At 41.4% G+C, this 14039-nt stretch overlaps 1 protein-coding gene across 1 annotated transcript; it reads left to right on the top strand.

Moving 5' to 3' along the window:
- Nucleotides 1-8663: 8663 nt before the first annotated feature.
- Nucleotides 8664-13044, top strand: dact2 (dishevelled-binding antagonist of beta-catenin 2). Its single transcript, XM_077730436.1, has 5 exons — nucleotides 8664-8773; nucleotides 8910-9183; nucleotides 10195-10327; nucleotides 10418-10708; nucleotides 10906-13044. Exons 2-5 carry the CDS (start codon nucleotides 8911-8913, stop codon nucleotides 12738-12740), a joined length of 2532 nt encoding a protein of 843 aa, XP_077586562.1. The 5' UTR covers nucleotides 8664-8773; nucleotide 8910; the 3' UTR covers nucleotides 12741-13044.
- The last annotated feature ends 995 nt before the right edge of the window (nucleotides 13045-14039 follow it).

The following is a 14039-nucleotide window of genomic DNA, read 5'->3' on the forward strand; positions in this document are numbered from 1 at the left end:
CCTCTGAAAATCAGGTTAGGAAAATAAGCCGGATGGGTTAGAACAAAAATCTGCACCCTCTTCGGTCCTCGGGGGCGGCCTGTTTGGACGCCCCCGCTCTAGGCAAAAGTTGACATTCGAGTTTAGGTTATACGTCAATCTCCAGTTTGTCTGCTAGAACACAGACACTCCAACTACAGTTCTGAGTCACGTAAAAAAAAGTTGCTGCACATTTACGAGGGGTGGATTAGGAAGAGAAAAGACTTGAGGGGAAGGAGTTATTCAACTCGGAAAATGTAGCTCTCTGCTCACTGAAAAAAAGGCAGAAATCTATGCAATAACGGACTGTGATTCCAGACCAACCTTATCCTGAACCTAAGACAAAATCTTTCATTTTCAGTCACCCACAAGCACAACCCAGTCTATACCTCATCTGTCAAGACCCCAAGATAGTTTTCAAACAATGTAGATTATTCTTGGCTGCAGTACGTCATGACTAACTTGCCCTCACTGTCTTACCTAGCGGGACTCTGTACCTCTTTGTTATCGTACCCAAGCTGACTCTATTTGTCTTGCTCAGGCATTTGCACCAAATAATTCCAGGACAAATTATTCTGCATGACAAGTTATTTACCAACATTATTAAAGCTAATATTTGCAGTGAAAGCAAAGCAGTTTTACCCACAAATTCCCGCGTGTACTTTGTTAAGACCTTGGATCATAGACTACTGAATCAATATTTTTACTGCAGCAGATCCAATAAATGTAATGTTGTCGTTACGGTCAATAAAATCAGCTGTAATGGCCACAGTTGGCAACGGAGTTGAAATGTAACCAGGCTAGGGATGAACACTGCACATGAAAAGTTGAAACTTTATAGCACCCTTATGTCTAATGTTTGAGCTTAGGATAACACTTAAAAAACCATTTGGACGGCAAACTGCTTTCTAAAAAGTAGAATAACATACATGTCATTGCCTTGGTGACCCAGCATCACCTTTTTTTTTGTGATTTTAAATAGTAGTAGATCAACCTGAACGAGCCAAGAAATGTGTTCTCAAACCACTTCCAAGATTAATGTCATTGGAAAATGAACAAGGAAAATTTCCCCAAATTTAAAAAGGCAACAAATTCGATGTATTCATTCATCCATCATTTATACCGCTTATCCTCATGAGTGTTGTGGGTGTACTACAGAACCCTGGGTAAGAGTCTGAGAGCCCACTAGTCACTGAAAATCACACCATTTATATCTAAGGACACTTTTTAGAGCCTTCAATTGACTTAACATGAAAGCTTTTATGAAGGAAACCATCATAACAACCCTAACATGGGAACTGTAATGTGTGTGTTTTCATATTCGAGCATTTAACCAATCACATTTCAGCCATTCTTTGTTGCCAGTGTCAGAAATCTGCCTCAAGGCCTTCACAATCAGTTCTGCAGGCTCTGCTGCATTAAACAAGCGTCGTTATAACTGTTGCTTTAACCAATCAGAAGAGGGACCAAAAAGAAGGAGGAAAGAAAGGAGCATGGATATTGTGTACAGGCAAAATGGATTTGGGGTGAGTAAATTATGACTATATTCCTAAGTAATATTTAAATTGTATGAGTATTTAGTTACAGATGATAAATTGTATTCACAGCTTAACAGACAATAGATACAGTTTAAGTTTTGTGAGTCTGAAATTTTTCTCACCATGTCAAATCGTATAGTGTTTGGTTTCGGTCAGTTGTGAGTGTTCCTCAGTGGTCATGTTCAAGCAACCCTCATCAATCACTAACAGTAGGGAGTGCGAGGCGCCCAGCTGGCAGGAAGAGTTGATGGCTTGATGTTATTTGCCTCAGAGTGCCAAGGAAAACTTCTGCACAGGCATAAGAGAGAAATCATGACTTGGCTCATATGGACATTTAACATGTGATGGAATTATGTGAAGGTGCTTGATGGCGTTCTTAAAATATCTCCACTGTTAAACTAGGCTCAAAATATTTGATCTTGTTTATCGGAAATACTACGTTGGATTGGTTACAAACTCTGATTACGTCATCAATTATGTGGTGTATGTTTTGGAGTGAAATTAATAGAGGGGATTATTTGATGATGTGACAGCGGCAAAGGGATAAAGTGAGTCTAACAGGTTGGTGCCTTGGAGCCAGGCCAGTGTTATACGGTCAACAAGCCCTCTCTTAGCAACTCTACAAACATCCAACACAAACACAGCCAAAGTTGAATCTATGCTGCGACGGATTTGGGATCTTTGAATGCATCAATTATTTTATGATGGTCAGAAAAAGTGTCAATTTACAAGTCTTGGCTTGAATAGTGGCCACCAATAGTACTGTTGGATTTGTGTATTTGACCAAAAATATGAAAGAATTTCAATATTTTCCTTATTGGCAAATGGCTGGGAACCAATTCATTTACATCACCCCCACGCACTTTGTGAGGATGAATACAATTAATATTCTGCCTATTTATTTAAAATGTTTATTCGCCCACGACCATTGTGAGGCAATTTTATTGAAGGGTTATGTTTGGAGTTTGCTGCTATATATAAAATGTATAGCTGAAATAGTTCAATCTTGAACTTTAAAGATTATAGTTTTGAGTTAAGTGTTTTAAGCTTAGAATTGCCATGCAACATTGACTTGACGACATTCCTGCTAGAGCTGTGTTTTCCAGACTTAATCCACTTTTACACAGTAGTCCCATAAAACTGCCACATTAGAGCGTAACATGACTTGATTGATGAATAACAATAACCAAAGACATTCCCAACCATGCCCCCGAGAAGTTAAAGAACTTCGCAGTTATTGTTTTTTTTGGTTGAAGGAATCAGCCCTCATTTTTCCATCCAAATTCCAAGTATAATGTTTACAAAAAATATGTAATGTACAAAAACGTACTGCTATTTCACCGTGCTCCCAAAACAAAATGGCGTGCCCACTCGTCAATTAACCGAGTCAACATCCAGCTGTTGTAGGATGCTGTCAATGACAGAAGGAAAGGCGCGGGGGATTCCACGAAATGTAGCGAGGTGACAGAGTTTCTGTTGTTGGCTTTCCACACAGACTTTCTCTGTGCCGTCCTGCCCAGCGTCAGACTCCCTACGTCAGACCCGGCCTTGGAGAGAAGGACTATATTATGGCACCTTGGCCTTGCTCTTTCACTCAAGTTCAAAACTTTTTCACCAGGAGAAAATATCAGGGATCAAGTTTTGAGGCCCCTCAAACGTCGCTATCTTATCACCCGCCTTTGCCTTTGGCTCCAAAATCCGGGCAACTCAGTTCAACCCATTCGGATCCAAGATATACATCCATCAGTCACACCATCCGGGAAAAAAATTAAATGGTATTTACCTACCAAACACAGATACATAAATAATTCAAGACTCAAACCCAGATTGAAATAGGGGATTTTTTGTAACTTTTCAAATACCTGTGCTGATATTTGATACCAGAAGGATTTACATAAGCGCTTTATAGACGACGAGTGAAAAGATGGATGACCAATAAAGGGAGCAGACCTCTTCCTGCCCCCACGCAAGACATCAACCAGCATCACTTGCTGATCTCACTGTCAAACTGAAATGGCTTTGTCCCCGCCCTGCACCCCCAACCACCATAAACATCATGCAAACCCAACCTTCAGAAAAGAATATAGAAGAAACAGGAATAAGGGATTTACCAAAGTAAAACAGGCAACTTGTGAAATGGTCTCACCGCCTCCCTCCACTTCCCATTGTAACATTAAATAAATGGTTCCCAGCTTGACCTGCAGCTTCCGCTATAAAAGGTGTCAAGTCTTGCTCAAAGGAGGATATCGCTTGGAATAAAGGACCTTGGCAGAGAGCTTTTAGTTTATAGCGTTCATTCTTCAAATATCTGAGAAGTGATGTTTTAGAATGTAAAAACATTTGCTTTATATGATCTTGTAACAAAAATACGTAGTTTGCACGTTTCGTTTTTTGCTAGTAGGGAATCAGAATTGATTTAACTGAGCTACAGTAACTCTAATTTTAAAGTTTTCTACCACTGTAATTGGCAGCCAAAAGTTAAATGGGTGCCCTGTTGGGTTAAACAAAAATAAATTGTACCTGAAAGTTTAAATTTGTTGAAATTGTCGTCCATACTCAGAGCAAGGATTTACTGTAATTAATTAATCTGACATCTATTTAACAGTACTTAAAATGTTGATTTCAAACTACTCAACCAAAACTTAACAACTTAACAAATGTCCACGTAAATATATTTGTCAGTTCTTCAGACAAATCTGAGGCACCAATTATTTGTTCCACTTTGTATATTTTTCACGGATCAACGGGCATCTGTAATACAAACTCTGAGCTTTGTTTTTGCAACAGTAAACATTAATCTGGTCATAATTATTTCCCATATTTATACGAATACAAAACAATCTTGTGTGGTCTATTGTCCAAATCAAACACACTCCAATGATCCTCAATCCTGGACAATTTCTAGCTGGAAGTGCACATGGTAGACATTGGCTACGATAATTGGGCTTTTCTCCTGTTGGGGGGAAGCCTCAGATTGGTGAAAGTGGGTGTTGGGCGTCTTTATTGTCTTGGGAGACTTTCACCCTTTGGAGGCCAGCTGTGTTGGTGCTGTCAACCTCATTGCCTCCAGTCCATCTCCTCTCGGCCACACGAGGACATCAGGCGGATTAACACACCAGAAGACAGCTTGAACCCTTCGGGTGCAAGTGTTAAGGGGTCAGCCTATGATTTTTACATGTGGTCCCCCCAAATCCTGAATGGACATCTAAACGTACTCTAATGAACGGTTTAAATTTACTGCCTTTGTTTCCTCACATGGGGTCAACTTGTAGGCACATTTCTTTGATTCGCTTAAACTTCTCAGAAGCAAGAGTGTCTAACTGTGGGCATTACTACGGCAAGAATTATAGTTTATATACCGTTTTAGTCGAGTGAGCTAAATTTCTGAAAATGGCATGCCACAAGAAGACATGAAAACATTATCCATTCTCAAAACAGAAGTCCTTTGTCCAAAACATGTCTTTGGGCCGTCCCATCGGACCACAGTTGTGTTTTTTGACCGTAGACTCGAATCCAATTGCACAATGACTTGTGTCTTCAGCCAAAAGAAGAAAAAAAAGCTGCTGCATGTGCATGCTGAGACTTTTTGTCTAAAAGTAGCTCTGTCAGGGCTGTAATAACAAACTCCATGTTATGGAATATCCGACTGCACTGATGCATTTAGGCAGCGGTTGAGCCAATGCGACATTGCATGTCTGCAAAACTCAAGTTATTTATGTTATTGTTTGATCTATGAAGATGAATAGATAAAGCGCTTCTTTTAGTATCTGACAACTAAAACCGAGTACTAACTTTATCTGCAAAGAGGTTGGTGGAGTTTTATATGAAAAATCATGCCAAATCCAAAAAGTATTTACAACAACAACAAAAACGGACTGAGCGTCCTTTGCAATCTCTTGATCATTTTTATACTTATCCCTGCATTATTGTCTGTAAAGTAAATCTTTCTTCATCTAATGCCTATGTAAACATGAAGTGATCACAATATTATATGTAAACAATTTAGGTCAGACAAACATCAATGTAAAAAAAATGTCATAAAATGAACATAACATATATTTAATTGGGTATGTACCTAATTTAAGGCTTTCCTTTTGCAAACAATAATATATGCTATATGCGTGTATATGTATTTTCCAGAGTATTTCCTTGCTTGTCACATAAAAGGAATGGAACATTTACTGTTTTTTTTTTTTTGCTTCTTGTTGGGAATTTGGCTGAACGCTACAAACGCTCTTGAATAGCAAAGCAATGCTAAATCACTGTTAATGTAGACCGATGTCTTTATGATTTACAGGACTCCAGTGCATGGAAGCCAGTCTCACTCACTTGCAGAGTTTGCTCGGCTCAAATAAAATTTGATGAGGAGATAATTTTGTGAGCGTACAGCATAAAGCTCTCTCTCATATGTCCGGCTTCTGCACTCCAAGGGCAAATCACGTCAAAGCCAACCGCAAGCCAGGGACAAGTTGATGAAAGATAGAGTTGATCAGGTCCAGCAGTGTAGAGTGACCTTCTCAAGCCATCTAAACAGTGGCAGACCTTCCTAAATGATTCAATTTATCAACCAATCCTTGACGTGTGTAGTCACTCACCACAACTGGAATAGCTGAATAGTCAATTGACTTGCAATTCTTAGTACTAATTCACATGAATGAAAAAGATTAACCCCTTTATGGCAATTCCATACAAACCCAATATCCCTATTTTACCAAGTAAAGTAAAGCAAGTACAAAGAAAAGAGACAACGTGCAGTTCAATCTACTTTTGGGGGGTTTCTTTTGGTTTACAAGTTCTAATCAAAGCTGAAACCCACATATTCAAGCCTGTAATCTAAGATCTCATCAGGAGATTGATGGTGGCGCTGCTCCACTGGCAAAGAATAGAAAGCTGACATGCTGAATTGTGCTGAGACTGTCTCAATGTAAGAATCCATGTAGTAGCTTAGAGAGTAACAACATCGAAGCAGAACACAAATCAAGGGCTGCATGCCATTCAAAATGTGGGATTCAGAGTTGTTTAATCCATTTAAAATAGGCATCCATTCTTTGAAATTCTTTATCCATGAAAAAAAAACTCATGGGAATGAAAGAACTACTAAATACTTTTACTCTTCTGTCTGGTTTAAGTAACATTGAACCCTTATGGTAGCGATGACTGAATGTAAAGGTTGTTTTTCCCACTTGTGGCTAATTAGTCGAGTCATCCATGTGACAGCACCCCTAATTTATCTAGGTTTCTTCCATCTTGCCCACCTTTTTGTTGCTGTAACTCCCATTATATCCCTCTCTATCTGCCTGTTCTTCATCTCATTACATGTTCCTTCTTATAGTGATGGTAACTTACAGTGCATGTGGATTTCCCCCATCTATTCAGCTCAGGTTGGTATGATCTCACAATCAGAAGATAAGGGTTCAAATCTCTTTTGGAGCATCTCATTGTGGAGTCTTGTTGAGTGGTTAGCATGTCAGCCTCATAGTTTTGGTTTCTGAGTTTGAACCCTTGTCAGTACTTCTGTGTGGGCTTGAATGGGTTTTCCCCATGTACACACATTCCTAAAAGATGCATGGTAGGCTGGTTGGACACTAAATCACCCTGAGGTCTGAGTTTGAGCGCAAATGGTGGTCTGTGTCCTCATGCCCTGCAATTGGCTGGCCACTGATTCCGCTGGGATAGGCTCCAGCACCCCCTGTGTGTGATCCATGTGAGGATATGTGGTTCAGAAAGTGAATGAATGAGTAAAATTCATGCATTTTATTTTTCATGAGTACGTGGGTAAGCCTGTTGATGTCACCTTGTATGGCAGCCTTTGAAGGCGATGGGGGCACGGGGGACATCCAGGCTTCACAATGCAACGTTGTATGTCTGCAGCATCCCACAGACATGACGCTATCTCTGGGAATAGCGGGTTTCACAATATACTGCATATGTACTATAATGAGAGTATCTTGATGACAGCGTGAGAAATGTGTGATGGAAGGAAGAGGAGATTAAATTCACTGTTTGTGATAAAATAGCAGTCCTTGGATTAAAGGCCTCGGCAAACCACAAGGTTCCAGAGTGTGGGAATCAAACAATATAGTAGTCTGTATATAAAGAATGAGGACTAGTGTAGGGAAACTAAGGGGAGACTGCCCTCTACTGTGAAAACCACTGCTTACAAGTATTTGGGAAGTCGCTACAAATTCAACTCATTCAATGCCTTCATTGCTTTCAATGGCAGTGAATGAGTAAATAGTATACTGTGATTTGTGTCAAGTATTCACTGCCAAGAGAAACTATTATCTATTATTAGGTGCGTCTCTATACAATTACATTATTTTCTAGTTGCAAATGAATTCTGATCTTTTTTTTATAACCTGCAAGGGTCATTTAATAGTGTTAAAGAGACAGCCGTGACTTGCAGCGCAGACAGGCAAGTGCTAATTAGAGTTCTAGGTTAGTGAGAAGGATTTATATTTATACTGTAGTGATTTATTTATCACCTGCAAATCGCACGCTCGCACACGCACGCACACACACGCAACGCACTTTGATACACCACAAGAGTGCGCAGTTGTCCCTTTCTTTTCTATAGAGGCACAGACAGACTGGCTGATAGAAGGACAGGCAGACAAACATACCGACAGACAGACTGACAAAAGGACAGACAGACTGAGAGTTTGACTGACAGAATGACCTAAAGACAAACTGACAGAGGGACAGACATACAAAGACACTGACTGACACACAGAACGACAGACCGACAGACAGACTACCAGGGGGACAGAGAGACACAGACAAACAAACAGAATGACAGACAGACAGAATGACAAAAGACTGACTGACATAGGGACAGACAGACAGACAAAGAGACTGACTGACTTGAACAGACAGACAGACTGACCGACTGACAGACAGAAAGAACAACGACCGATTTACTGAGGGACAGAATGACAGACAGACTGATTGAAAGACAGATGGATGGATGAATGAATGGATGGATGGATAAATGGATAGAAAGAAAGAAGTGTGTTATTTGGAATGCAAGATAACACATAATGGCGCACTGTGTACATTTGGCAGCTACGTGTTCTGGCAGCTCGGGGGAACACTTGAATGGGAAGATTAGAACCAGATGTTGAATGGGGCCAAGGGGGGGCAGCCAATAGGGAACGAGGCCATTTGCTCTGTAGGAGGAGCTTCCATCTCCACTGGGCTCGGGGTAGCTTTATCAGGTACTTTAAAAGCCAGGCGGGTCAACAGCAGTCTCAAACATCCACACATAGCCTCAACAAGTCATTGCCCTTTGGACTCCGATACTTTTTCTTCATTACTTCACTTGTCCGGATATGCACGCCTTTTGACCTCCAGCATGCTGAGCACCAAGGGTTCCTACGCTGGGATGATGAGCGCCGCAGTGGGAATGGACCGAAGCAGAGTAGGAGAGAGGCTCCAGGCCGCTTTGGCCGGGTTGCAAGAACTCCATCTTCTGCGAGACAGACAGGGCGACATGGTGAGCTGGGCGCTGGGAGTCGGCCGGGAGGAGACGCTGGCTGGTGGGCACCACCGATCGGAGGATGCCAGGATGATGGGAGCAGAGGAGCAGCGGCTGGAGGCGACCCTCACAGCTCTCAAGCAACAGCTGGTAGGAAGTTGTTTAAACTCAAAGTCATAAAAGAGAGCTGTTAAGATATATAGATTGCACTAAAAATGACCAAATAAGAAGCCTTTGATGAGATTGTTTTTTAAAGAAATGTGGATTATGAATGCTGCAGTTGCTGATGTGCATGTTTTGGTTTATTAGCAAATGTTCAAGCACTCAGCTGGAGAGAGGAAACAGCTTTGTAGTCATAAATCTGCTTCACTCCTATAGAAAAGTATTTGTGTGTGTGGGGGGTGAGTGTCGGAGACTGCAGGGGGGGGAGTCGCAATTATTACCCACTAATGCCAGGAAATAATAAAAGATGGGATAATGTGCTGTTTTTTAAGAGTGACAATCTGTGCTGCCCGTGAGCGTTGCTGACAACTGGCAATGTGACTTTCCATCCGTGACAAGCTTTGCCATGTGTGCTACTGTTAGAATCATTAGCAGGAAGAGGCTTAATTATGCATGCCTTAAATTAGAATAATGTAGTACTTGGCATGCATATGAGGCTTTAACTTGAAAACTTGCTAAATATCCTGTGTTCATTTACATTAATGGTCTACTTTAATTGCAAATAATTCACAATTTCCCTCATTTCGTAAACAATTCAATCTTGATACAAGAAAGTACATGTAATGTTACAAAGTTAGTTTCCTTGAACAACTGTAACAGTAAAAAGCCTGTTTTGGCTCCAGAGCAAACAGTCAACCTTCCCAACCCCCAGGCTTTGGTTCCTTTAAGCAGTTTACACAATGGCCAGCCTTCGCTGTGGGGGAGAAATGAGTTACCCACCATTGCTTTTCCATTCTCCCCCATGTCTTGTTAATGATCAGCCACAGCTGAGTAGTGCCCCTATTTCTATAAACTGTACACTGGGTGTCTTAAAGAAGTTGTTTTTGCAATTCCCCAAATCTCTATTTATTTGGTCATACCAAAATCCAAACTCTGGCCACAGATTTTACATGGGGTTAGTTAATATATATAAATACTAATAATCTTGTTCTCTTACAGTCCCGTCTTCGGAAACAGGACGTAGGACTGAAAACTCACCTCCAGCAGCTTGACCAACAAATAAGTGAACTGAAACTCGATGTAAGCAAGGCCTCCACTGAACAACTGGAGAGTGACAGCAGACCAAGTTCAGGTGTTTATTCTCACATTACCCAACCAACACTAGTATGTACGTACATCGAAAGATAGAATAACACTAAATGAGTAATTGTCTTCTTTCCAGGTTTCTATGAGCTCAGCGATGCTGGCTCTTGCTCCTTGTCAAACTCCTGCACATCAGTGTATAGTGAATGCCTGTCATCATCCCAGACAAGTCTTCTTCTCCCTACTACAAGTTCATCTAATCATCAAGTGAACCCAGCGTTACAAGCTGAGTTGTACCGTCGCCGTTCTGCCGATGAAGGTCCGGGCCACGCCAACCCTACGCGGGGAATAGGTCTTCATTTGGGAAGCAGTAGAATTAGAGGCAATTCTGCTGTCCCTGAAGTTGCGAGGCCAAGACCCGTGTCAACAGGTAGGCAATCTGTTCTGTTCTTTTCAGTTATGAAAAATATCCAGTTGTTGACTGGTAGTACTTGAAATTGAAGTATAATTTTGCAATGTTTGAACACAGTTACATATTATCCTTTTAGGATATTTTGCTCTATATGGACCACTTGATTTTTCTTTGTCTTATGCATGCTAAATTTGTATCCTTATTGTGTTTTTCAGGTGACTTAGACAAGATGATGACACAAGGACTAATCTACAAACAAATGGATGGGAAAAAACAACCCTTATGCCCAAATCGAAATATCTCTACGATAGACCCAAAGTTCCAGAGCAATTTAATGTCCCGCAATGGAGTTGAAATGTACCATTACCCAAGCCCCTTACATGCTGTCGCCCTCCAAAGTACAATCTTTTTCCAAGCTGGGGAATCCGACATACCTGGGGACAAGCCCCCAGTCAGCGATTCTGATACATTCCAGTGTACTGAAATTGGCTATGACACCAACACACTGGGCTACATTGACAAGCTCCTCCAGCGGAGCTCCAGCAAAACGCAAATTCAAACAATTCCAGATGCGATGCAGACAAATGCCAACTATGATAGGAAACCACCAGAAGTCGTGACTGCGTTTCGTCAAGAGCCTGTATCTGTTCTTCAACCTCCTCTCACAAAAGCCACAAACATCATATCAATTGATAATGCACCAATGAGGGATCGCATGCCGCATTCCGGTGTAGAAACAACTGATAATGCAGGAAGCCAACAGTCTGTGCAACCTCGGGAGGCTTCATATGGGCATTCGTATCCTGCTGTGGCAAGAGAGTACAGCTCTGATGAGGTAATGACTTCATCACTCAGAAAAGACAAGACACATGTTGCTTTTGTCTCAAGAGGCCAAACGGAAAATCCATATAATAAGGCACGCCTACAAACAAAACCGATAGAGAAGAAGGTTCAGAAGCAAAGACCAGTCACTTCCCAAAGTTCAAGCGCAGAAGATAGTCAAGTTTTTAAATTGCAAAATAGCCACATGGACTCCCCCAAGTTCGTCCACGCCAAATTCCTTCCCGCTGGAACTCAGAGGATCAAGGTGAGACAAGCTGACCGGAAAACCAAAGCCATAAAACTCCGGCGAAAAAGTGTGGAGAAGCCCAGAGCGGTTCGACAGCTGCACAGCTACTCATCCGGAGAACGCACCCGAGAATCTTGTGGAACTAAGGCAGAACCAAGAAGAACAGGAAAGGGGAAGCCCATCCAGAAATACTCCTGTTGTCCAACTGAGGAGCTCAAACAAAGTTCCTGCTCTGACTCAAGCCAATGCAGCCCTGGAGTAATCTACCCCCACAAAGGTCATCCAAAGCCACACCTTACTTCAGTTGCAACCAAACCTAGCAAAACACGCAGAACTCAATGCGGGGAGTACGAGCATCCTGTGGAGCAGAGAAAGAAGAAACAATTGGCTACCAAGTGGCTATCTGATGGTGAAAATTTCCAACGTCAGAGACCTAAAGAGCCCTATGCCCAAACGCCAATGAGCATGCATTTAAACCGTGGTATGAGCACCAAATGGATAGCACCACATCACCCATTCATGCCGTCCATCTCATCAAACTCCTTCAACACTAAACTCAATGCTAGGTATCCCCCAGCACCATACCACATGTCCAGCCTTTACCCACCTCGATGCGAGTCTGAGTACTCCGCCGAGTGCATGTCAGTGTTCCACTCCACCATCGCGCCAAGCAGTGACGGAGAAATGAGTGATAACACCACCAACCGCTTTGGCGATAGTGAGTCCAGCCAGAGTTCCCAATCCTTCTCTGACTCTGACAGTAGCCTGTCAATGGAGGAGGGGGACCATCTGGATGGCCCCGAGGAGGAGGGCGACCTAGTATGGGCCGAAGCTTCTGTGGGGCCCACTGTGGCCGGAAAACCCCTCCAGCAAGTCCCACGACCGGAGCCCCCCGCTTGCCGAATTAAAGCTTCTCGAGCCTTGAAGAAGAAGATACGGCGCTTTCAGCCTGCTTCACTAAAGGTCATGACCCTGGTGTAGAAGATAATAAATATTTATTATTTGTTTTGGCGCAAGGAAAGAAGACAAATCGTTAGTGAACTCAGCTCTTGCAACACTTTTTCTTTCTTCGCACTGATTGTTTTGCAGGAAAAAATGTGATAACTAAACTAACACTTGGATTTTTCCGTGGGGGTGAAGTGGTAAAAGCATGCTTGTATAACACATTTATTCTTACTTATTTGTAAATATTTATCTTATTCTAATCCATTTCTCAATGCATGTCTCACTGTTAAAAAAAAAAGTGTGTACATGGATAATAAAAACAACATTTTATGCAAAGGCTTATTGTCTGCAGATTTTATTCTAGCTCAGGAAAAAATAGTTATAAAATGCCAATTGACACAGAATATTGGATATGTTTGTACCGGCCTTTTAAAACATGATTTGTTTCACTATTAAATGTGAGTAAACAACATCCTTGAAGAAAACTAAACATGTTAATCATGACAAACATCCTGCTGTGGCTAACCAATTTAGCACAGATATATATAACAGCTCCTTATCTGGTTTCCTGACTTGGACCAGCTGTTGGCTTAATAAGTAGCAGATTCAACATTTGACCCAGACAGTCATGCTTAATTAGTTTGGTGAAATACTACTCAGACATTCAAATAAAAGTAAATAAATTTGCGTTAAAGCACCAAAAACTGAAAATCACTGCGCATAACATTGAGATGAAAGTTAACATATCATTGGCTTTTGGTTTTATTTAATTTTTTGTGTGTGTTGGCTAAAGCACAAAGAATTCCATGGAGTATAAATAAAAAAAAATATTTTAAAGATTTTTTTAGTTAACCTGTGGTCATCTCTAACAACACTTTCTCCCCTGTAATTTTCTAAGAAGCTTACAGAACTTAAAAGTTGAATTCCCTGCAGGTATAATCACTACAGAAACCAGTATTTAGTTCTCATTCATTCTGATCTAGCCTTATTCTCCTTAAACAATAAACCCCTGCTCTTCAAGAAGAAAAGAAAAACTTCTCAGAGCATAAGTCCACACTAAAGGCCAACTCAGCCGCGCTCTTCTTTTTATGCATCACGAGATTAGGGTCTTAAGGGCAAAGCTCTCCATCCACATCAAAGATAGTATTTTGGACTCAGCAAATGACTTGAATTAAATCAACTATTTGGGTTTTGTACACCCTATGTGTTCTCCACGAGGGTGATGGCCAGACCTTGGTAGGATTAGAGCTTCTGTTTTGAAGAAGACTTTGAGAGAGCTGGACTTAACTTTGATGTTGGGTAAAGCAGGACAGCGTCAGCTTGACCTTGCGTGCT

Source organism: Stigmatopora nigra, chromosome 12, assembly GCF_051989575.1.
Source record: "Stigmatopora nigra isolate UIUO_SnigA chromosome 12, RoL_Snig_1.1, whole genome shotgun sequence".
Lineage (NCBI taxonomy): Eukaryota > Metazoa > Chordata > Actinopteri > Syngnathiformes > Syngnathidae > Stigmatopora > Stigmatopora nigra.